Consider the following 26,219-nt stretch of genomic DNA (forward strand, 5'->3'; position numbering starts at 1 on the left):
TCAGCACTAGTGAGGTATTCTATGACATGGGCCCTCTCCATCCTCCAAAGGAAGATGATGTAATCCACCTAGTAAGATCCCTTGACCTTCTTCAAGGGAATGTGACCTTGCCTGGAACAATCTTTTGTTTTCTTTTGCTAATAAGTGTCTTGCTCTACACTCCTTCCTATAAAAACCTGCCATTTGGTATGGCTCCTCAGAGCTCCCCTCTGCTTTCTACTTGGGGTGCTGTCTGATTATTGCTTTAATTTATTGGTAATGAAACCAATCAGATCTTCAAATTCATTTGGTTGAATTCTTGTCCTTTATTTTTTAAATACATTATTTAAAGTCTTTTTAAGTTTATTTATTTTGAGAGAGAAAGAGAATGAGATGGGGAGGGGCAGAGAGAGAGGGGGACCGAGGGTCTGAAGCGGGCTCTGAACTGACATCAGAGAGCCCGATGTGGGGCTCAAACTCACAAACCACAGGATCGTGACCTGAGCTAAAGTCAGATGCTTAACTGACTGAGCCACCCAGATGCCCTGAATTCTTGTTCTTTAACACATTATGATGTAAAAGAAGCGAATTGTCAGATACATACAGTACCTGCAGGGTTGTACTTACCAGAGTTTTTGCCCTGAGAGTATGAGGAAGCACAGGAGTGCCAGAGAGAGTGGCTCTAACATCTGTGAGAGAGGAAAAGAGAACATGAAAAAGGACAGAAGGAATTGGAAAACTGTCGGACCAGTAGCTTGTGGGACCTCGTGCTGTCAAAAATTGTTAGAGCTGATACTAGAGGGAATGAGTGGAGAGAGGTGATGGTTGAGGAGTGGGCCACTTGTAATTAAGATAAAGGAAATGTTACCACTTGTAATGATGGTACTCACAGGCGTGGTGGCAGAGGTCATTTTTCCTCAACCTTTCTTCATGACCATCAATACGAAAAAAGCAAGAGATTAAGAGACAAGATGAAAGTAGCTATTAAAATGACGATGACTGCCAAGAGTCAAAATCCTCAAGGTGGAGGGGTGGTGCACCAGTGTCTGTGGGTGACTGCCACAAGCTGGCACAACGAGGGATGTCATCTGATGTCGGGAGACTCAAAGCTGAGGTGGCTGGGGAGATGAGAATGAGAATTGTCTGGAAGTGGCAACGGAGCAGGGAGGATACCCAGTCCACTTTCCAGCCCTGTGTTGGGCGGGCAGTGGAGGGAAAAACAGACACCAAGCAGGGAAAGGATTTCAGGGACCGCAGTTCCAGGAGATCAGCTTCCAGTTAAAGAGGACAGCATATCAGCATATGTCATAGTTGACACAGGTACAATTATCCTTCTAATAATAGGCTCCTTGTTTCCACATTAGGCCATGTTACTTCCATGGAGACATGGGCAGTTTGGTTTGGGGGCTTGGCGGCCACCACAGAGATCCGATTAAATCCCAGAAGCACTGGCATGGTTGTATTATTCTCTCTGACTCTCTGTGTGATGGAGCTGCCTGGGGAGAGATGCTGTTACAGGGAGGAGTTGGGTGAAGAGTGCTTTCTAGAACAAATGCTAACATTTTACGAAATGCATGAGTCTTTCCAGTTGTACCTACATCTCACTTCTTGCCTCTCTTTAAATTTAACAGATGAAATTTTACCATGTCAAGAAACACTGAATACCGAGCAGGAACTGTGCCATCTAGATTCACGTCTCTGCAATTTTGATTCTACAGATGAAGGATTGAGGTGTAAGTGTTAAATCGAGATGCCCACCATGATGGTATGTAGCCATCCATGAGACTTGGACCGCTGCTAGGAATTCAGACCACTACGAGGGATACTCACCTGCCAACCTTTGTTGACATTTATGTCCTAATTTTAGCTGGAGTGTTGTTGGAAGTCTATGGTTTATTTAAAACATGAAAGATACTAAATATGTAATTTTAAGGTGATGTTTTATAAAGTAGTTCCATTAAAGACCAGCTTTCAATTATATAGAGTGTTTCTTCTTTAAAATTTCCATGTGATTATGAATAACAAGCGATTTAAACTAATTTCATAAGGTAGGTAAGGTCAGATTATATATGTACCATTTAAAAATTTTTTTTTCAACGTTTATTTATTTTTGGGACAGAGAGAGACAGAACATGAACGGGGGAGGGGCAGAGAGAGAGGGAGACACAGAATCGGAAACAGGCTCCAGGCTCTGAGCCATCAGCCCAGAGCCCGACGCAGGGCTCGAACTCACAGACCGCGAGATCGTGACCTGGCTGAAGTCGGACGCTTAACCGACTGCGCCACCCAGGCGCCCCTATATATGTGCCATTTAAAAAGTTGTAGTAGGAGCAGTGTACAAGAAAAAATGGAAACATCTTTTCACTTTTGAATGGCAGTGGTTTCCATTTGGGAGGATGCCTATCTGGATCAAGGGAGAAACTTTTGAAAAACACATTTGCTGGCATATTCTAAGGCTTATTGAACCAAAATTTGTAGGTATGAAATTGTGTGCGTGTGTGTGTGCGCGTGCGTGTTTAGCTTTGATTATAATACATAACTATGGCTAAGCAGCTACTCTAGTACACTGTGATGGTTCACCAAGATCTTTTTTGGCTTTCTGTAGTATGTCACGTCTGTGGATTTGAATCTGACATGTGTGACTGGGCATCAGAAACATCTGCTGGGCGAATTTCCTGGATGCGCACAAAAGCAAGAGAGGTTCTTGCATTAGAATCTATACCTCAGCGGGATCAAAGTAGTGATGATGAAGGTAGGAAATAAAAAAAATAATCTTCTGTATATATGATTTTAGAATTTTGACTTACTGTGGGTAGTATGAAGATATTTCACCAGGGATCTTGATGTATATACTGAGTGTATTTTATTGAAGCTATATTTGCATAGATATTGAAAGTAAAAAAATCATATTATTGACAGTGTAAAGAAAGAATTATACTAGGTTAACTTTTAATTTTGTAAGTTTTATTATTTAATCATCAAGAGATAGTACATATTGTGGGAAGAAAAAGGTAAAGTATTAAAACGCTTTTATAAAGCTGACTAGCTCTCCTTTTCACTAGTGTTATCAATGATTTTCTTTCTTTTCATCTAACATTAAATTTGTGGTGTCTGTTTATTTTTCTTTCCACTGCTTTTTCTTTCTTTCTTTTTTTGAGGAGGTATTGTTAGTCTTTTCTTAATTTAGTAATTTAAAATTTTGCCACAGCAGAAAGTAATATCTATTTTTTCTACTTCCATGTTGAGTTTACTTTCTCCATAGTTTTGCCTTTTCCAGAATGTCATATAATTGGAGTTATACAGTTGGTAGCCTTTTAAGATTCACTTCCTTCATTTAGTAATGTGCATTTAGGCTTCCTCTATGTCCTTTTCGTGGCTTGTTGGCTTATTTTGTTTTAATAGTGAATTATATCCCATTGTCTGGATGTACCAGAGTTCATTCACCTCCCGAAGGACATTTTGGTTGCTTCCAAGTGTTTGGCGATTATGAATAAAGCTGCTATAAACATCCATGTGAAGGTTTTTGTGTCAACATAGGTTTCCAACTCTTTTGAGTAAATACTAAGGAGCATGGCTGCTGGATCGTTTAGTAAGAATATGTGTAGTTTTATAAGAGACTCCTAAGCTGTCTTCCAAAGAGAATGTATCATTTTTCATTCCCATCAACGATGAATGAGAGATCTTGTTGCTTCACACCCTCTCCAGCGTTTGGTTGACGTCAGTGTCCTGGATTCTGGCCATTCAAATAGGTGTGTAGTGATTTCTCTTTGTTTTAGTTTGCATTTCCCTGATGCCTTATGATATGGCACATCTCTGATGCTTATTTGTCATTTGTATGTCTTCTTTTGTGAGGTGTCTGTTAAGGCCTTTGGTTTTTGGTCTTTTATCTTTATCATTTTCTTTATTCACCATTGTTTCTTTTATTTCATGCCCTTGATTCCTTTCCTTCTTGAATAGGTTCACTTATTAATTATTTTTTTATTCAGAAAAGATCTGTGGTGATGGTCTTGCTAAGCATTTATAAGCTTCAAGTGTTTTTAATGGCCTCACTCCTAAATAATAATCTATTTAGTCATACAATTTTTGAATGAAAATCTGTTCATTTTATTTCTAAGTAAAGAGTGATGGTTCTTCTTTAGCTACTGATATCTACTGTAGTCATCACGAAGTCTGAGCTCATCTAATTTTTTTCCATTTTATGAAGATTTAATAAAATGTTTATCTCTACTGTCTGAAATGTCATCATGATTAGTAAAGATGTGAATATATTTTATTTAAAATTTTCAGTGCTCAAAATGCATATATGTTATCACTTGTGGACATGGTATGTTAACTCTTTTCTGGTAAGTTTCTTTCAGTCCCTCTGTTCTTGTCCTCTTGAGTTCCTATTAAATACATGTCCTGGGGGCCTGTGTGTTAGTGTTTTTTATTTGTTGCCCTTATTCTTTGTTCTTATTTTTGTCTCCCATTCCTGTTAGGACTTTGTAGTTTTAAATGAGGATTTTATATGCTTCTTTTTTTGTTTCCTTCTTTAGTATCTCAATTATATTTCCATTTTTACCCCCTTTTTTTAGTGCTAGCTGTGAGTTTATGAAATATATTTACAACTAATCCAACTCCACTTTGAAATAACTTCATACTTCTTGGGGCACTTGGGTGGCTCAGTCGGTTAAGCGTCCGACTTCGGCTCAGGTCATAATCTCGCGGTTTGTGAGTTCAAGCCCCATGTAGGCCTTGTGCTGACAGCTCAGAGCCTGGAGCCTGTTTCAGATTCTGTGTCTCCCTCTCTCTCTGACCCTCCCCCATTCATGCGCTGTCTCTCTCTGTCTCAAAAATAAATAAACGTTAAAAAAAAGAAATAACTTCATACTTCTTCACAAAGTGCACATGTCTTATAATCATGAAATATTCCTAATTTCTCCCTCCTGTCCCTTGTGTCATTGTTATCACTCATTTCACTTATATGCAAACTATAATCATCAAATACATTGTGGCTATTGCTATTTTGAACTGTTCTCTTTTAGATCAATTCAGAATATTAAAATTAAAAGGTTTTGCCAAAATTTGAAGGTAACTGATTTGCTTTATTTATTGCTTTCCTAGTACTGTTCCTTTCTTTATTTAGATCCGAGTTTATGACTAATCTCTTCCCTTCTCTTTGAAGAATTTCTTTTAACATTACTTATATTCAAAGCCATTGTTTCCTTGTTTATTTTCTGTATAGGTGTGATCTGTCCATTGATCTAAGTGGGGGTATTTAAGTCCCCTACTATTATTGTATTATTATCAATTAGTTCCTTAAATTTGTTATTAATTGTTTTATATAGTTGGGTGCTATCATGTTCGAGGCATAAATATTTAAATTGTTTTGTCTTGTTGTATTGTCTCATTTATTATGATTTAGTACATTTCTTCATTTCTTGTTACAGTTTTTGCTTTAAAGTCTATTTTGTCTAATTTAAATATTGCTGCTCTACCTTTTTTTCTGATTTCCATTTGTGTGATAAATTTTTCTCCATCCCCTCACTTTCAATCCGCAGGAGTCTTTAGGTCTAAAATGAGTCTCTTGTAGACAGCATATAGATGGGTTTTGTTTTTTTATCCATTCTGATGCCCTGTGTCTTTTTATTGGCGCACTTAGCCCATTTACATTCAAAGTGATTCTTGATAGGTATGTATTTATTGCCATTTTATTACTTGTTTTGTCATTGTTTCTGGAGATTCTCTCTGATCCTTTCTTGTCTTTGTCACTCTTAGTCTCTGCTTTGTACTCAAAGAGTCTCCTTTAATATTTCTCCTTTAATATATCTGCAGGGCAGGTGTAGTGGTCATGAACTCCTTTAGTGTTTGTTGGTCTGGGAAGCTCTTTATCTCTCCTCCTCTTGGATGATAGTCTTCCTGGATAGAGTATTCTTGGCTGCAGCTTTTTCCCCATCAGCACTTTGTATATATCATGCCCTTCTGGCTTTCCAAGTTTTCTGCTGAGAAATCTCCAGCTAGCCTTAAAGGTCTTCTCTTGTAAGCAAAGGACTTCTTTTCTCTTGCCACTTTCAAGATTTTTCCTTTGTTGCTATATTTTTCAAATCTAATTATATGTCTTGGTGTTGGCCTGCTTTTGTTGATTGTAATGGGAGTGCTCTGTGCCTGCTGGATCTGGATGTCTGTTTCCATTTCCAGATTAGGGAACTTTTCTGCTATTATTTCTTGAAATATGTTTTCTGCCCCCTTTTCTCTCTCCTCTTCTAGGACTCCTATATATGAAAGTTATTATGTTTGATGGGATCACTGAATTCCCTAAATCTATCCTCATGTTGCATAATTTTTCTCTCTCTGTTGTTCAACTCCATTGTTCTCCCTTGTTTTGTCTTCTAGGTCACTAATTCATTCCTCTGCTTCTTCCTGCCTGCTGTTTAATGCATCAAGACTGTTTCCAATCTCATTTATTGTGCCCTTTGTCTCTGATTAATTCTTTTTTAACTTTTATCTTTGTGGTAAGGGTTTCCCTGATGTCTTCTATTTTTTCCCAAGCCCAGTGGGTATCTTTACAATTGCTGCTTTAAATGTTCCATCAGAAATGTTACTCATATGTGTTACTGAGATCTCTTGTGTGGTCTTAGCTTGTTCTTTCATTTGGGATCAATCCCTCTGTCTTTGTGTTTTGTCTGAATCTCTGCCTTCTTCTCCGTGTTAGAAAAGCCGATTATGTCTTCTGCTCCTGATGATAATGGCTATATGGAGAAGAGGTCATGCAGTGTCCAGGGATGGTGCTTTAGTGTGTGTCTCTGGTATGTGCTGGATGAACTCTGCTCTTGTGTTTTGGCTGCTCTGTCCTTCAGGTCAGTCATCTGCAGAGGCTCTTCTCACCTGCTGCGTGTGGGCAGTGTTGGGTGTCTGGCCTGAATGTGGTGAATTTAAACTATGTGTGCTCTCGTCTGCTTGTGAAATGAAACCTGACACCACTTCCACCAGAATTGAAGCCCCACAGAACTCCGTGGTCAGGAGAAGTGGTGTGGGTAGGGGTTTGTGCTGGTCTTCTGGGGGAGGGGATGCCGTGCTGGAACCAAGACAAGCTTCACTGAGAAGGGCAGTCTGCCAAAGTACAGGGGGCTGGGGCTCAGTGTAAGCTGGTTAGGCACCCAGTGTTGGAGCTGCACTGCTTCCTGCAGGTGGCTCTGTGTTTATGTTGAGGGCAGGGGAGGAAATGGTGCTGGCCAGCTCCTTTGTCTTCACAGAGGGATCTCTGTGAACACTGCCTCCCAGGGATGTACTCTGAGAAGAACGAATAGTCTCCTCCCTGTGTTCCCCAGGTGTTTTTGGTGCTGTCTGCCCTCAGGTTGTTTGCCTGCCTTCTCTCCAGGAGCAGTGCAGTGCCCTCTGGGCTCTATTCCAGCTAAGCTCACTGACCTTTAAAACTCCAGGCTTTAAGCCCTCCTGGTTGCAAGAACTCACAGAATTCAGCTCCTTTTCTTTTCCAGGTAATGATTCTTTGCAACTTTCTTCTCATGCATTCCCCTGTGCACTCCTGTCTTGCTTGCCCTTCTCTGTGACCTTCCCCTCTGCAGCACCTGTGGTCTCTTTCTCCCCTAAACTATGTCTCTGCACTTTATACTTTATTCTATGTGGTCTCATCTCTCCCTTTAGCTGTGGAGTGTGTTCTGCCAGTCTTCGCCTCAATTTCTGGGCTGTTTAAGATGATTTGATAGTTACCTAGTTGTGTTCATGGGATAAGATGAGTCTAGGGTTCTCCTAGTCTGCTGCCAACTTCCTCTTCTAACATTACTTACAAAGCAGGTCTATTGGCTACAAACTCTCTCAATTTTCACTTGTCTGAGGAAGTTTTTATTTCTCCTTCATTTTTTGAAGAACAGTTTTGCTGGATGCAGAATTCCAGATTGGGTTTTTTTTTTCTTTTCTTCTTCTTCTTCTTTTTTTTTTTTTAATGTTAGTTTTGAGAGGCAGAGACAGAGCATGAACACAGGTGGGTCAGAGAGAGTGGGAGACACAGAACCCAAAGCAGGTTTCAGGCTCTGAGCTATCAGCACAGAGTCCACTGTGGGGCTCCAATTCACCAACCACAAGATCATAAACTGAAGTTGGACACTTATCAGACTGAGCCACCCAGGCACCCCTCCTTTTTTTTGTTGGTTTTTTGTTGTTGTTTTTTAAGGTTTCTTCTTTGTTTTTGATCCTTTGCAGTTTGAATATGACATGCTTACATGTAGGGCTTTGGGTATTTATCTTGCTTTGTATTTTCTGAGCTTCCTGGAACTGTGGTTAAAATCTGATATTAATTTTGGGAAAATTGTCAGTCGATATTGCTTCAGATACTGCTTTTGTTCCTTTTTGTCTTTCTCATTCTTGTATTCCCATTATGCTATGTCACTTTTGTAGTCATTCCCCAGTCCTTGAATATTCTATTCCTTTTTTTCCACTTAAAAAATATATTGGCTTTTTAGTTTTAGAAGTTTCTGTTGACATATTTTCAGCTGTACCAGTCTACTTAGTCACCCCATTAAAGACAATCTTCATTCCTGTTGGAGTGGTTTTTGTTTTTTGTTTTGATATTTTGTCTCTAGCATTTAAAATTTTTTTCTTAGAATTTCCAGCTCTTTGGGGCGCCTGGGTGGCGCAGTCGGTTAAGCGTCCGACTTCAGCCAGGTCACGATCTCGCGGTCCGTGAGTTCGAGCCCCGCGTCGGGCTCTGGGCTGATGGCTCAGAGCCTGGAGCCTGTTTCCGATTCTGTGTCTCCCTCTCTCTCTGCCCCTCCCCCGTTCACGCTCTGTCTCTCTCTGTCCCAAAAATAAATAAAAACGTTGAAAAAAAAATTAAAAAAAAGAATTTCCAGCTCTTTGACTACATTTGTCAGTCTTTTTATTTTTCATATTTTCTACTTTTTTTCCATTAGAGCTCTTAACTTATTGATTATAGTTGTTTTAAAGTCCCAGTCTGACAATTCCATATCTGGGTCTGGTTCTGATATTTGCTCTTTCTCTTCAAACTATGGCTTTTTTTTTTCTTTTTGCCTTTCAGTATGCTTTGTAATGTTTTGCTGAAAGCCAGACGTGATGTACTATGTACAAGTAATTAAGGTCAATAGGTATTTAGCATGAATGACCTTTTATGTTTATGTAACTAGAGATTAGACTCTTTACTCTTTGCTGCAGCTGTAAATGCCTGAGGCTAAAAATTCACCTGGTATTCTTGATTTTATCTTACTTGTTGTCTTTGGGTTTCCCTAGAGACATATTCTTTTTTTTTTTTTTTTAAATTTTTTTTCAACGTTTATTCATTTTTGGGACAGAGAGAGACAGAGCATGAACGGGGGAGGGGCAGAGAGAGAGGGAGACACAGAATCGGAAACAGGCTCCAGGCTCTGAGCCATCAGCCCAGAGCCCGACGCGGGGCTCGAACTCACGGACCGCGAGATCGTGACCTGGCTGAAGTCGGACGCTCAACCGACTGCGCCACCCAGGCGCCCCAAGAGACATATTCTTAAATGACATCTGAGACCTACCGTTCTTTGAATAGTATTCCCTTATAGGGAGATCCCCTTTTATATGGTAATAAATTGTGAGGTGGAGGAAAAATATTCTTCAGTCTTTTAGTGAAATAGTTCCTCTGTTACAAGACCTTCAAAAATGCTTCCTTCCCCAACCTTAGATGAGACAGGAAGGCTAGACAGGGCTGGATCTTGGTATTTTCCTCCTCTCCTGTGGAAGGCTTGAGCCTGCTGGAGTTGGTATCTCTCTTCTCCTAGGTCAATTAGGCTCTAGTCAAACTCCAGTTAGTAACGTGGTGGTAAAATAGTTACTTTTGAGTACAAACCTTGCTATTAATACCTGAATAATCCAGGTGTATTCTCAGGTGTATTTCCTTAAGACCAACCTTAGTAACAATATTAGTTTAGGGTTTCGTACTTCGCGATAATGGTTGGAGTTTTGCATATCCTGTCACTTAGTTGTAGCCCAAGGTTGTGAATGTTGGTGTATTTTCCACCTCAGATTAAGAGCAGAATTCCCCAACTCTAGTCTTCAACTTCATTGAGAGAATTTGACTGTTCTTCCAGCTTTTTTGGTAATATTGAAATTAGTCAAAATCTAAGCTACCAGAGCCTGAGTCTGGTCTCAGAGTTCAAGAGTTCTGTGGTTTCAACCCTACTCACCATACTTGTTCTTTCCTTATCTTATTAGATATTTTTTTTGCAATGGATCTGTTTCAAGTTTTATAAAAATGTGTGTTTTATCTTATTTATCATTTCTTTGTTTAAATATCAGAGGCAAAGTATTAACTTGCTATGGTATTTTGCTTAAATTCTTACATTTTAAATAAATAAGAGTTTTGCTTAAATTCATAGTTTTTAGAAATTGTAGGAATATTTGCTAACTTACAGAAATAAAGAATTAAAAGGCTTCATTAATGAAAGGTGAAGTTGTAAATCATAGAAATAACTTCACCTTGTCTATATTATTGTATTTAAGAACAGTGTAAATTTGCTTTAAGTATCAGATGTGTTAAAATTGATTGACAATATTTTCACATACTATGAAATTCATAGGTGCAGATTAACAGGGCTGTAGATATCTGATACTTTCATGTGGTTTGGTAAGAAAGAGGGCAGTTCAAATTAAAGTCCCTTGAAACTATTAAGGTTTTTCTAAACCTAAAAAGTAAAAGAGAAATAAAAGAGGAAAGAATTCTGGGAAGAAAGGTGTGGAATTCTTGGTTAAAGAAAGGTTGAATTGTGACATTTTAAAGAAAATGATAATGATTTGTAGCATAGAGATTTTTATATCAGCAGATTTATTTTTATAAGAATAATGAATTGAAATTTCTAATTTCAGGAATTAGGAGCCAATTTCAATGCATTTGAAAATACATATGGAAATGAAAACCTATAATTTGTAATTGATGTAATCATTTACGACAGCATATCCTTTTAAATACAATCTTTGTCTTTCAGGCCTGATTTTGGAAACCCTGGGAATATAATAATTTTGTCCAAACAGAAAGCAGCTGATTTTTCTAAATTGCTTCATTTCCCTTTATTTTTCAGGTTACTATATGTGGATAGGAGCTAAGGATGCTTCTACTCTTAACCATTTAGACAGCAAGGCTTATTTAAATAGCTCTGTGTGTCACTGCCTGGGCAAGAGATGCCATCTTCAATTCTATTACTCTATGGAAAACAGTGTTCTGAGAGTAGGACTATATAGTAATAAGGTGAGAAGAAACTTGCATTTATTTCAGATTCATTGAATAAGTGAAATTTCTCTTTTGGCAATTTGTGTTTCTATTTCTCCGTTGTGCGTAGGCTTTAGATAGTCTTTAACTTGACTTTATTTAGTATAGCTTTGAAAAGAAATGTTAAGAACTAGCTTAAGAGATACTGTCATGTAGACAATTTCGTGTGATGATTTGCACCATATTATTTTACAGAATTGTTAAAATTCATGGAGATATATTAAAGAAATAATAGATCTAATAAAAATGAGATTTTTGAGATTCTGTTATGTTGGCTCTGTGTTGACATTCTGATGGGATCTGTTTTGGATTTTAGATCCACATATCTAGAGCTATAATTACGATGGAAACAAATTACTTGTTATGGTACCAGTAGATACAGTTTTTAGAGACTGGTAATTACTGATTAAATATAAACAAATGAGTCAATGGAATGGGCAAAGAAAGGCTCACTGGGTAGAGTGAAAGTTGCAGTGGTAATATTGGCAAATAGAACAAATTCAGGCCTTTTTTCTAAACCTAACTTGAAATGAAAACAATCCCCCACCAGTGGGAAAATATCTGAGATGCTTTCAGAATTTCTATTGTGAAGAAGAATTTACTTATTGATAGAAGTAAAAAAAAAAATCACAGGGGTAAATAGTGGTCATTCTAGCAATGGGAAACATTTGAAAATAATTGCGGGAATTCTTACATAGGAAAAAGACAGTAGAAGCTTCCAAGTCAAATTCTTTTGGCTTGAGGTGCTTTGAATAAATCTAGTTGTAACTTCCTCCTGACATCAGCCAAATGCATTTTCCAAGAAAAGTTTATTAATTTAGCATTTGTTCTTATCAAGTATCACTAACCATCTGTCAATAGAATTTTTTTGGTTCTATCTTCTTCTGAATTCTGAAGTGCCGTCATAATTAATCCTCAGGTATTGCCTATTACCTATTACTAAGAGATCTGAAAATTCCAGAGAAATTCTCTTTTTTTATCCTAGTTCTATCACAACACCCCTTTCTTTTTCTTTTGTGTCATTTTCTTCTTATCCAGTCTTTTTTCTTTGACCTCTTCTTTTCCAGAACATTCACAGAGTTCTAAAGCATAATATTGGATAAGTGAATTGGAAGTGGAAATTGGAAGAATAAAATAATTTCTTCCAACTAAATAAGTCAGCTTTTATTTTATTCTCTCCTCAATCTCAGACTCAGAAATGTATTAAGAAATTATATCTATATATTATATAGATATAAGTTATGAATCATTGAAAGTGAACAATATCAGTGTTCTGGTGACTTTGGGACTGTATAAGAAAAGATTATAAACAAATTGACTTCAGATACACCATATAATAAGAATAGGAATCAAAACTCCATCTCCCACATTATAAGAAAAGAAGTTAATCATGGAGAACTGATCTAATGTATTAATCAGAACCAGTTGGGTGTAAATCTTTGAGTACTGAGTGATGTTTGGTTCATTAGTTTACCTAGTATTCTGCAAGGCAAGATCCTATCTTTTCTCACACTCTATTTGCTCTGCTCTGTATACATAACATATAACATATTGGTCACCAATGAAAAATCTGCATCAAAATACATTTAAATTACATGTTGATGTTTTATCACAAACTTAAAAGGACTCCAATCCTATAATTCAAAAAGTAGCTCTTGATGAAAATGATCATTTATATCTTCCATGAATAGAATAAAGAAAACAACCCTTAGGATATATGCAGGTAAATCAAGAAATATCTAGTAAAATGCTGAAGGTGGTTTTCTTTATTTTCAGAGGATATTAGAATTTGAGAAGTAGAAAATACAGAGAAGTTGTTAAATAAAAAGTTGACTCTTTTTAGGGTCAGCTTACGTGTGTAGCAGTTCTAATTTCTACCATATAGAGATCCTTGAGATTAGGTCTTTATCATCTATAAAGTAATAGTCATAGTAACAGCCTGTATTTTATTCTGAAGAGAGTTTCCATTATCAATGAACCAGCCTGTGGTGCGTTGTGCATATTCTGATTAACATTAAAAACAACTGGTTATTCATTATGATTATAGCTAACAATATGGTTTTGTATATTTGAAATTTGCTAAGAGTATGGATCTTAAAAGTCAGCACAAGAAAAAAAATTTGTAACTTCATGATGTTTTGGAGGTTCACTAAATTTATGGTGGTAATTATTTCACAACATATATGAAATCATTATATTGTACACCTTAAACATATGCATTGCTATTTGTCAGTTATAACAATAAAACTGGGAAAAAATGAAAAAAATTTAAACTGGTAAACAAACAAACAAACAAACAAAAAACCTCCCAAATGTCAAATGGGAAGAACACATAGCTGGGGCAGGCAGGGACGAAAATGCCTTAGAAAGTAGTTTAAAAAGAACAAAAACAACAACCTTGAGTTTGGTACCTTTGATTTCTTCACTGGAAGAGGAAAGGGGAAGCTGAGGTCTCCAGGAGATATAGTCGTTCTTTCCTTGAAAGGTAAAATGGCATTATTGATCCTGGTCTGGGAGAGTAAGGACATTTTCAAAATTTGTATTTATTGATTGATTGAATGATTTTAAGATAACAGAAAATTAGAACTTCACTTGAACGCTTTTTCTGAGCTGAGGATTTCTTTTTTACATTGGCACCTGTTGAAAGTAACTACGTAAGAGTCTGAGATTGAGGAGAGAATAAAATAAAAGCTGACTTATTTAGTTGGAAGAAATTATTTTTCTTTTTCATTACTTGTGCTGTCAGACAGGAAAATGTGCTAGAAAAATCTGTATTTCATACACAACATACCTTTAACTTAGTGTACAAAAAGCCATTTAAGTTTAAGAAGAATGCTGCACGCTTTTCAAAAAACTGTAAACCCATTCTTCTTCAGATAGCATAGAGGGGAATTAATTTGTCATTGGAAAAAAAGCAGGATTGCTCTAAGTTATCTTCATAAATGAAAGTGAAGGGACGTGCTGAATGCAACTTGCCAAGCAGTGTCACTAAAAGCGTCTGTGGAGGACGTTAAGTGTCTTGATGCTAGATAACTGAGGTTGTGTAGGAAATTATTGAAAGAAAAATTAGTTGTGTGTCCCAACTTTGGGTCGCTCTGGTTCATCCTGAAGCGACCTGGAGGCTGTCAGCTGAAAATACGTCTGCCGTGGGTGTTTCACTGTCTAGTGGAAGTCTTAATAGTTGATATGAATAAGTAATAAAATGAAGTACTTTTTTAATGGGTTTAGACTATCTTCTGAAATATTCAAGACTTGGAAATTGGAGTAGACATCAGAGGGTAAAGGACTGAGTTGAAAATAGATTCGTTTTTAGAAAGTGTTGGCTATGAATGAAATAAGTGAGGCTGAGGGGAGATAAATGCTTACAAGAGTCTGAAAAAGTGTAAATGTCATGTGAAATTTGAATTACAACGAGATGTTATCTTCTGGTGCTGTTTTCTATCTCACAGTGGAAGGAGGGCACAGGCAGTTGCAGAGCTCAACCTGAGACATATTTATGCCACTCTGCATATTCACTCTATTGAAATTTGAAATAATCAATGCATCTTATGGGTAAACATTATGAACAATCTGGTCTATCTTTAGCAGGGAAGTGTCAAATTAACTTGCATGTTGGACAGAATCTAAAGAAATACGTTATTTCAGAGTGTAACAGCATGGTCACAAGTCATAAGGCACAATAACATAGGCCACATTTTGGAGCACATTATAGACTTTTACCTCGTAGTGTATAGGAGCATAATTTTGCATGTACTTTGTAACCTGGAAGATGATCATTTTACCAATGCATGACAGAGCATCGTGCTCTAGAAGGCACAAAAAGGTCTTTGAAAGAACAAGAGAGTCGAATGGAAATATAATCTCCAGACAATAACTGTATTGTTTGGAACTTGGAATGAATTCTCCCATAGAAAAAATATGTTGAGATTGTGCAGAAGAATATATCTGATAACATCGTGTTTTTTTATGTTTGTTTATTTATTTATTTATTTATTTATTTATTTATTTTTGAGAGAGATAGAGAGATAGAGAGAGAGAGAGAGAGAGAGAGAGAGAGAGAGAGAGACAGGTGCGAGTGACATGTATCCACTGTATGTTATCATCCAGAGCATTTTCACTGCCTTAAAAATCCTCTGGGCTCTGCCTTTTCATCCTCCCCTGCCTCCATTTTATTGTTCCTTTAAAAAATGTAAAACACCTTTTTACCAGTACTTTAGGCTTCCTACTATTTTCATATCAACTGAAATGTAATTGAGAGAGCACATACGTGAATATGAGAGTAGAATTTGGGGAATTAGTAACGTCATTTTCTTTGAATCAAAGGAAGAAGAAATATTTTGGACATATAGCACATCAACTGACAGAAAATGGGTGAAAGCAGAGGTGTTAATACCAGAAGGACTGAAGACATTTAAGGTACAAAATGGAAAAACAAGTACTTTTTTATATCGTAAATTTAATTTGTAGTTTTGCAGTAGTGAATTTTGTCATCCGTTTCTAAGTTTAAATTAGCATTTAAATTAATGATATAGATTTTTATATTTGGGGAGAGCCATTGCCTGCTTCTTTTCATTGTACTTAGCCCTTCTCAGGCCACATTTCCTCTGAGTAGAAGAGCCAGAGTGTGACTCCTCATGTTTAAAGCATCCTCATTTTACACGGGCTCCCTCCCTAACAGCCCCCACCTCCAACACCATGCACTGAAAACAAGGAAGCAAACTGCATTACGAAGCAGATAAATAATAAATTGGTATTGAAAATCAGTGAATACTATGCAAATGTTTTGAATGCAGTAATTTACATCTTTATGAAACATGGATAACTCTACCTTTGCAAAGATATGTCTGCAATATACATGTGCTCAGTGGGAATACTATCTCTTAAGCACATTAACTCAAGATTCCATGTTGTATATAGAGTTGAGATTGTGCAGAAAAGCATATCTGATATTTTTTTAACTTTCATATTAAATATTTACCTGTCATTTCCTTCTTTTCTAATATAGCAATATTGTAAAATGTAGTCATGTCAGTAGGATCAACATTTAAATAGCTGGTATTATTAATTGCCATTCATAATTTTGTTTTTGAAGTGCATTATTTTATTTAAGATTCCTTTCCTATTGTATTGTATATAGAGCGTATAAATATTTTTTTGCTGGGCTGTGAGTATAAAATAATAAGACTGATTGTACATGTGGCTCATGAAACCCATTTCATTCCTTTATGATAATACCACATATGTACATCTTTCTAGGTTTGAAAGGGAGAACCCGAATGAAACTGAAGTATAACCATGCAGATTTTTAGAATCCCATTTACTGCTCAGATTGGAATTTCTGAACCATAGCATTTTTGTATTAATCACAGCGAAGTTGAGGTTTATATCATAGCCTACTGCAATAACATTTGGCACTATTTTAATTTTCTAAGCGATATTTATCTTTATAACTTCCGAAAGAGGTACTCAATGATTAGAGTTTCATTCTTTTTACATAACACGAATATTAAACTTTGTTTTGTTATTTAACTCAGAGATAAAACAAAATATAAAGGGAGTAATTTGGGAGCTATTCTAGATTTCCAAGGGCATATTAAATGTAATTAACTTTTCAATAATAGCACCCTTTTGAGATCTAAGTTTAAACTCATCAATTTTGAAACCCAAACTGGTATCATTTATGCACATCTGATCTCTTGCTGCTATAAAAATATACAACTGTAGATCCAATAATTTATATATATTTATACTATATATATATAGTATATTCATATGTAGAATGGTATACAGCAGCATACAAAGTTTTTCTATTATTAGATATGATTTAAGTTTAGTATTATTTTCTAGACTAAATTGTTAGATATATTTACAAACTGAAACTTGATCATAAGTAATTCTTTTGTTTAAGTTTTTATTTATTTTTGAGAGAGAGAGAAAGAGGACAGAGTGTGAGTGGGGAAGGTGAAAGAGAGAGGGATACACAGAATCTGAAGCAAGCTCCGGGCTCTGAGCTGTCAGCACTAACTCATGAATGGCGAGATCATTACCTGAGCTGAAGTTGAACACTCAATCAACTGAGCCATCCAGGTGCCCCCTTAAGTAATTCTGAACAAACAAATATGTGTATATACATATATATATGTATATGTATACATATTCATATTTTTGCATATGTATGTGTATATATATGTGTATATATGTATATATGTATACATACATATATGTGTATACATATACATATATATACACATGTATATACACATATATATGTATATGTATACATATTCATATTTTTGCAAAGGAGGAAATATATTCAGAGACTTTAAGCTGGAAGAAAGTCAAAGGAATTAGTCTTTATTTCTAGTATCTTACTCACACATTAACAACATCTTGTTCACTGCTGTTCAATAGTATTTTCTGTCATAAGGGGAAATTGATGTATCTGTGCTCTCCAATATGGTAGCCAATAGCTACCATACATGTGGTATGGTAGTACATGTGGCTACTGAACACTTACAATGTGGCTAGTGTGGCTGAGGAATGGAATTTTAATTTTGTTTTCGTTAACTTAATTTGAAATAGCCCTTTCTAGCTTGTGGCTACCATATTGGATGGCAGAGACATAGTTATTTAGTAGCGTCAGGTATTCATACCTCTTGTCCACTCTGGTGGACAGCTAGCCATTGCTCTTGATAGAAGCTCAAGGATAATACTTTGATATTATCTTACATTGGACTGGCAAGTATGGTCATTGCACTTGCTAATACCGTCTACTTTCAAAAAACCTCGCAATTCAGCTGGAAACAATGAGACTTATTTCTTTTAATTAGCACTTGTTCGATTATTAGAGAAATTCTTCTCTGAAAATAGATTTTTATATTTATTATTTTAAATGTTCTATGCTTCTGTTGTATCCCCTTACTATTTGCCTAACATTTCCCTTCTTGCATTCCAATGCTGATATCAGTAGTTTAAAAACTAGATGCAGTTATAGCTTTTGGTCTCTAAGTAGTGATCATACTTATTCTTTTCCCTGAATGTTAAAGAAAGAGAGCAGTGAAGATGATGTTCAAGTAACAAGTTTGCAGTCAGGGACATTGCCAAGGGTGAAGTGGCATGTAGTGTTTCTTTTGCTCGTGGATGGTTTCTCAGAGGTGTCAGTGGATCTGCTGTGCCCATAGTCTTTGTCCTGGTCCCTTGGGAGGCATGTATTATGGACTGCTGACCTTTCTTAAATGTAGGGCTTTTTTCGTTCAGACCAATTATACATGTGGGTCAGGCTTCTCAAGTAGGAACTTTATTGGTTGTATTTGTTTCTCTTTCAACAGGTGTTTTTCTCAGTAACTATTAAATGTCTATTATTCTTTTTTGGAGGGTTATTTTTTTAAATTATTTTTTTACATTTACATTTATTTATTTTTGATAGAGAGAGACAGAGCATAAGTGGGGGAGGGGCAGAGAGAGAAGGAGACACAGAATCTGAAACAGGCTCCAGGCTCTGAGCTGTCAGCACAGAGCCCGACGCGGGGCTCGAACTCAAAAACCGCGAGATCATGACCGGAGCCGAAGTCGGACGCTTAACCGACTGAGCCACCCAGGTGCCCCTGGAGGGTTCTTTTAAAGGAGATTATCAACTCATAAATTGTTCATGTTTTGCCTTTTGAAGATTATCTTTGAAGGGACTATTCTAAGCCAGAAAGGTTTTATTGGGCTGGATCAGCTCTGGGTCTATGCCTGTGCACGTGCTCCATCCAGAAAGCTTTGCTCTACAGAGGAATTCACTTGTGCTAGCGGCCAGTGCATCGCCCAGGAATTGGTCTGTGACTCTCAGCCAGACTGTTCTGATGACAGTGATGAAGACCCGGCAACTTGCTGTAAGTGAATTAATGATTTACTTCTTCACATGCTCACATTCACGACTGTGGTTGGATTTAAAAGTCTTTGCACCGAGTGAGGTAAAGTTAACATGTATGAAATACGATGAATGTTTATTCTCACTCTGAAGCTATTAGCACTATTCTTTGTGGGGGTCTCTAAGCTAATTTAAGGCTTTGGTACTTTTTGTTAATACTGCAAACTTTGTTGAACAAGTGAGTAATTGTATTATGGTATGTGTGCGTTTTAAAGAGGAAAATGGGTGGGAAGGGCAACCCCTTTATACTTTTCCCTTTGGAGACATATATTATGGATTGCTGACCTTTATTAAGTGTAGGGCATTTTGCATTCTAACCAATTAGACAGAAAGCTGTGGGGAGGGTTTCAAGAGGAGGGCTGCCATTGCCTTCTAGGCAGCCATGATGCCTGTAGAAATGTCAGCCGTGGTTGGTATTCATGACTGGGCAGAATTTAGGTCCAGCACCTCCCTTTTAGGATTTTTATGGAGAGGCTTTGATAGGAGTGATGACAAGAAGTCCCATTATTATTAAAGTCTAGTTGTATTTGAAAGGAAATATAATTTAATTTAAAACTCAAATGATGGTTCCCATATGAGGTAACTTAGCAACTAAGATACTTGCGTCTCTTTGGAAACAATGAATTCTAACTAAATGAATCCAAACCCCGTATCACAAACAAGTGGGTTTTCTTAATTATTAAAAATTTGCCATTTGTTTTGCTGCAGTTTTAGCGATGTATTTTGTTGAAAGAAATATTGCAACGTGTCACCTTTTAAATGAAAAGTTCTTTGTACAAAATGCTTCTGTTGATCGGTAGGGATTTTATTAAGAGCAATGGAACAAGATGCAGGAAAGAGGAGATGGGAAAGCGAGGGAGAAATCCTCTGCCTGTTTTTATTTTTTTTTTAATTTTTTGTTTTTAACGTTATTTATTTTTGAGACAGAGAGAGACAGAGCATGAACAGGGGAGGGGCAGAGAGAGAGGGAGACACGGAATCTGAAACGGGATCCAGGCTCTGAGCTGTCAGCACAGAGCCCAACACGGGGCTCGAACTCACGGACCGTGAGATCATGACCTGAGCCGAAGTCGCTGCTTAACCGACTGAGCCACCAGGCGCTCCCCTCTGCCTGTTTTTAAACAGCAATTCCATTAATGCCTCAGACACTTGGTTTTAATACTAGATTAAAAAAAAATCTATTTACCAGTATAATCTTGATGGAATTTTTGGGTACAGTCTTTTTTCACTCAAAAAATATGTGAGGACAATTCATTTTCTCTAATGTGTCAGTTTCTTTTCTTTTTAAAAAAAAATGTATTAAGCTTTTTTATTTATTTTGAGAGAGAGAGAGAGAGAGAGAGAGCGCACGTGCGTGCACACAGTGGGGCATAGGCAGAGAGAAGGAGAAGCAGAATTCCAAGTAGGCTCCACACCATCAGCACAGAGCCTGATGCAGGTGTGAGAACTCACTGTGAGATCATGACCTGAGCCGAGATCAAGAGTAGGTTGCTTGACTGACTGCGCCACCAAGGCACCCCTGTCAATGTCTTTTCTGTGCCTTAAAATTTCTTACAAACAATTTCGGTCCTTTCTTTTGGAGAAATTCACCTTACTAATAGTTTGCACTATTCTTGGGTTCATTGGCTGAAAGTAAATATATTTCTTCTCTTTTCAATTGCACATATCGACACTTAGCTTTTTTCCTCCCTTTTCCCCCCTCCAGTGAAGGGTTTTTTATGTTCTCCTTGTAATTGTTTCTTTTTTTGTAAATCAAATTCCACCCGGAGTATCAGTAGATATTTTAGCATTTGATTTTGAACATATTTTCCCATTTCTCTTTTTTTCTTGTAGTTTCATTGGTTACATAGTTGGGATTTTTCCAGGGGAGTATATCTTGGTACCATTCTGCTATTTCCTTTGAGCGAAGGGACAGATGTCTGTGCTTTTCAACAAATAGTGTTATTTCCTAGTGTGTTAATTTTTCCAAATTATGTCATTTCATTTGAACAAAGAAAACCTGGCATGTTTGCTTGATTGAGACCAACTTCATATAGAGGGTGTGACATAAAAATGTAGCCATATTACGTATTATGAAATATTTATATATTGATGCATATATGTCCATATTTGATGCTGACATGAGTATTTCATGTACATATTTGTTCAATCATTTTTGTTTTGAGGAAGTTATAAAGCAATCGAATTACTAGAATTTATATTACACTATTTTCTGTGCTAAAATAATATATTTGTGTATATATACACACGCTTATATATATTGTTACACATGCTTATATATATTGTTCCCTTTGAAATTTAAAACCACCTTGAAACATTCTACGCCTACTTTAAGTTTGTATTTTACAAATTGCGTTTGTAATGCAAACTTTTCTTATGGTTTCCCATGTTCATAAAGCACAAGCAACATGCTTTTATACCTTCCTTTTATCCCATTTTAGGATGGATCTCTAGGACTGTGTAGCTTATATATGCAGTTTGAATAGCACGAGTACTTACTGGAGACTCAGGAAATATTAACTAAAGAATACTGTTAGTTGGGATTATGTAGTCAGTGTGCTTTTCCCAAAAGTCACACTCACTCAGGTGTTCTTTCATTACCAAGTTCCTCTTAATTTTAGATACTTTTAACAAGAGTAGTTGACCGAGCCTCTAGCCCCATGCCTTTTATAAAGCAGTTAATTGTTAAGTGAAAAGGAGTGTTGCTACTCTGGTGTACTTTGTGGACCAGTGGCATCGGAATCATCTAGGAGCTCTTTTGAAATACAGAACCTCAGGCCATATCCCAGTCTTACAGAACCCAAAGTTGGCCATTAACAATGTCTCAGGTGGTTCCTCTGCATATTAAAGTTTGAGAACCGCTGAGCCAAACAGTCTTCAGAAATGTAGCCACAGCTGAGAGAGAAAACAAATGGCATATAAAAAGTAGACTTAAGGCAAACTAGTCAAGAGAGCTTTCACGACAGAAGCTAAAACTCCCATAACTAATTCCTAAGAGCATCACTATAATACCAAACGATAGATTTTATTTTTTAAATTTATTTATTGAGAGACAGAGACAGCACGAGTGGGAGAGGGGTAGAGAGAGAAGAAGAGAGAATCCCAAGCACACTGTCAGCGCAGAGCCCGACCGGTGGCTCGAACTCAGGAAACCGAGATCAGGACCTGAGCCAAAACCCAGAGTCTGATGCTTAGCCTACTGGGCCACCCAGGCACCCCGAACGATAGATTTTAAAAACAGTTTTATTGAAGAACAATGGACGCACAACAAATGCACATACTTAATGTCTGTGATTGTTGAGTTATACACCCAGGCTTTGTCCAGGAGCTTTTCTGTGTCCTTCTTGTAAGAACACTGAACGAGAGAGTTTTACCCTTTTAACGTGGGGGACAGCACGTGTGGCCGCACACATGGGGACAGACGCTGGCCGGTTACCATAGCGTGCGCCCCCTACTCGTACCCGGGCGGCTCGCCCCACCACCTTTCGCCGCCCTGGGCCCGGGGCGCAGCGGGTCGGGCGGCCGGCGGCACCTGGGCGGGGACTACCCTCCCGCTTCCTCTTCCGCGGCCTCGCGGTCTTCACAGGCCTCCCCGCGGCGGACGGCCGCCCTGGGCTTCGACAGCTCGCGGCGGGCGGGCGCCGCTCTTGGCCCTCCAGCAGGTGGGTACTCCCCGCGGACCTAGCAGCCGCCCCCGGGCCGTGCCGGTGAACCGGCGCCGCGAGGTCTAGGGGTCGTGTTCGCTGGGAAGCACTTAACGCTGCTGTGCAGGGATCCCCGACCCCGACCCCGCGTTCGCGGCGGGCGGCGGCGGCCGCACGCCTCCCCCTCCCCCCCCCCCCTTCCGCCTCGAGCTCTTCCCGCGCGCTGTGGCCGTGGCCTCGCCCGTGGCCTCCTGACGCCGCGCCGCCTCCCGGAAGGGGGCGGCCCCGCGGCGAGCGGGCGCAGCCCGGGGGATGCGGGGAGGCGTGGCGGTCCCCAGCGGCGGGCGCCCGCGTGCTCGGAGCCCGGGCCGGCAGGAAGGCCCGGGACCGCGGTGGCACCGGGAGCCAGCCCCGAGGGAGCGAGGCGTCCCGCCGGGCAGCCCCCCGCCGGGCCGGGAGCTCCCGCGCTTCCAGTTCTTCGAGCAGAAATGGGGCGGTTACTGCAAGGACCGCAGCAGCCGATGGCGCAGTGCCCAGGTATGTGGGTCCAGGGCACCCCCAAGGTTTCCTTCTGGCAGGCTTGCAGAACTTGTCAGACAGAAGTCTTAGAACTCTTCTCGAGTGGAAGAGAGCACCTGTCAAAGTTGTAAACAGACTCCATGCCTCTGCTCCGTAAAACTTCGCCGCGCCCACCCTAAAAGTCCCTGTCATTGAGATATGTGGGGGAGTTTCAAAGGCAAACACCTGTGACAGCACTTTGAGCTTCAAATACATCGTTTAAACGAAGGGGAAAAATGGTCCTGCCGAACGTGTCTTAGCGAGCAGCTAAGTGAGGTGTTTTTTTTTTTTTTTTCTTCCCATGCCCCTTTTCTGTCTCTCCGTTCTGAAAATAATCTATGAAAGGCCGTATTTTCGACAAAGCCCTAAATAGAAGTATTGCAAAAAAAAAAAAAAAAAAAAAATGCACAGTATTGTTGACTGTGTAGTGTGCAGGAGACTTCTAAACGAATTCATCTTGCATAGTTGACGCTATACCCATTGAACAACAACCCACCATTTCCCTGTACCCTTGGCCCCTGATAACCACTGTTCTGTTTTCTGCTTCTAGGAGTTTTAATATTTTAGATACCTCGTATAAGCGGAGTCATTATGCTAGGTGAAATAAGCCAGTTATTGGACAAATACCGCATGATTCCAAACAATAGATTTTTGACATTTACTAATATCCTGTATTAAAAGAGGGACATTGCATTGCAATGTATTTTTAAATATTTCTTTTAAAAACATATCTATTGGGGCGCCTGGGTGGCGCAGTCGGTTAAGCGCCCGACTTCAGCCAGGTCACGATCTCGTGGTCCGTGAGATCGAGCCCCGCGTCGGGCTCTGGGCTGATGGCTCAGAGCCTGGAGCCTGTTTCCGATTCTGTGTCTCCCTCTCTCTCTGCCCCTCCCCCGTTCATGCTCTGTCTCTCTCTGTCCCAAAAATAAATAAAACGTTGAAAAAAAAAATTTTTAAAAACATATCTATTTATTTTTGTGAGAGAAAGAGCAAGCATGAGTGGGGGAGGGGCAGAGAGAGAGAGGAAAAGGGTGAGAATCCCAAGCAGGCTCTGCCCTGTCAGCGCAGAGCCTGATGTGGGGTTTGATCCCACGGACCGGTGAGATCATGAACTTAGCTGAAACCAAGAATTGGACTTCTAACAGACAGAGCCACCCAGGTGCCCCTATTTTTAAATACTTCTAATAAAATAATTAAAATATACCTTGTTCCAAACATATCTAAAGGCATATACATTCGCAGGTGGAACAATTTACATATAAAATATACCTAATTTCTAGACACATTCCACGTGGATGAACCCTAAAGCCATTATGCTAAATAGCATAAGCAAGTCACAAAGAGACAAATATTGTATAATTCTACTTACACAAGGTACACAGAGGGGTCAAATTCATAGAAACAAAGCAGAATGGGGGTTGCCGGGATGAGGGGAGGGAAAGATGGGGAGTTGGTGTTTACTAGGTATAGAGTTTCACTTTGTAAAGATGGAGAAGTTCTGGACTATGCCTGATGGTGATGGTTACACAACAGTGTGAATGTACTTATTCTGCTGAACTACACTTAAAATGGTTAAAAAGATAAGCTTTATGCCACCTATATTTTACCACACAAAAATAAAATAATTTATATACCCTTTTCTTTTTTTTTTTTAAATTTTTTTTTTTTTCAACGTTTATTTATTTTTGGGACAGAGAGAGACAGAGCATGAACGGGGGAGGGGCAGAGAGAGAGGGAGACACAGAATCGGAAACAGGCTCCAGGCTCTGAGCCATCAGCCCAGAGCCCCACGCGGGGCTCGAACTCACGGACCGCGAGATCGTGACCTGGCTGAAGTCGGACGCTTAACCGACTGCGCCACCCAGGCGCCCCTATATACCCTTTTCAATCATAACATGGAAAAAGACTGTATATGTGTTTCAAAAAGGATGCAAGGTTGGACAGATCTGTGTCCGAATCACATAGTATGGGAAACTCTGGTGGAAAAAAAAAGTTCTTTTAATTGTAGGATTCTTCAGAGCATTTAAAATGCTAGTACTTTAAAGTACACTTTAAAGGAGAAGTCGGAAAAAAATAAAGGAGAGGTTGATACAGTGTTCAAGTGAAGGAAGTTTTAACCAAGAATCCAATGCAGTGCATTTAATGTTCCCTGTGGTGCTGTCTCTGGATGTCTTTCATATTTTGAAGAAAAATGTTATGCTAAAAATTTCCTGCAGACAAGGGAAATAATATATGTAGTGGAGAAAAGATCCTTGTGGCTTTACAGTAAGTATTAAAATGTTTACCTGATATAATCATATTAAGATCTAATATATGCTTATGGAATGCAACATTCCCCATTTATTCCCATACATACTTTTTCCCCCTTATATAACGGAAAAGCGATTTACTTCTGAACTAGAAGATTCATAAATATTTTAATTTTCGTAATCCAGAAGAATTTTCCTCAGCTGCTACAGTGAATTTTTTCTTTGGCCGTTATGCTGCAGTGGTTAAATATGCAAGAGAAAGCTTTGTCATAATTTAAAATATTACTCTGATGAACTCAGCAAAATTTTGCTAAAATTATGAACAGTGCCATTTCTCATGCTCTGATTAGAAATAGTGAAGTGTGTTCTATAATCACAGGAAGTTAAAATAAAAGCAGCCAAATAATCAAAAATCACTGTAATGAACACTTATAATATGAATAGATGATTTTTTAGATTTTATAAATACTTAGCGTTTAACAATATGGTGTCAGGCATTTATTAGTGGCCAAAATGTGTTTGCCTCCCCTGGTTTTTTTCAGATATTTATAATTGCAACTTAAACTTTTTGAATTATGTAGGGGAACTTTAATGGAAAAAACTAAACTTTGGTGACTGGAATTTGATTTATATTT

At 38.4% G+C, this 26,219-nt stretch overlaps 1 protein-coding gene across 1 annotated transcript in view; it reads left to right on the top strand.

Moving 5' to 3' along the window:
* Positions 1–26,219, top strand: part of MALRD1 (MAM and LDL receptor class A domain containing 1) — a 772,911-nt gene that overhangs the window by 64,439 nt on the left and 682,253 nt on the right. The window contains 5 exon segments of the mRNA XM_045462674.1: positions 1,611–1,712; positions 2,585–2,731; positions 11,034–11,200; positions 15,545–15,637; positions 18,888–19,095. Coding sequence (XP_045318630.1) covers positions 1,611–1,712; positions 2,585–2,731; positions 11,034–11,200; positions 15,545–15,637; positions 18,888–19,095 — 717 coding nt within the window.

The sequence above is a fragment of the Leopardus geoffroyi genome, chromosome B4 (genome assembly GCF_018350155.1).
Source record: "Leopardus geoffroyi isolate Oge1 chromosome B4, O.geoffroyi_Oge1_pat1.0, whole genome shotgun sequence".
Lineage (NCBI taxonomy): Eukaryota > Metazoa > Chordata > Mammalia > Carnivora > Felidae > Leopardus > Leopardus geoffroyi.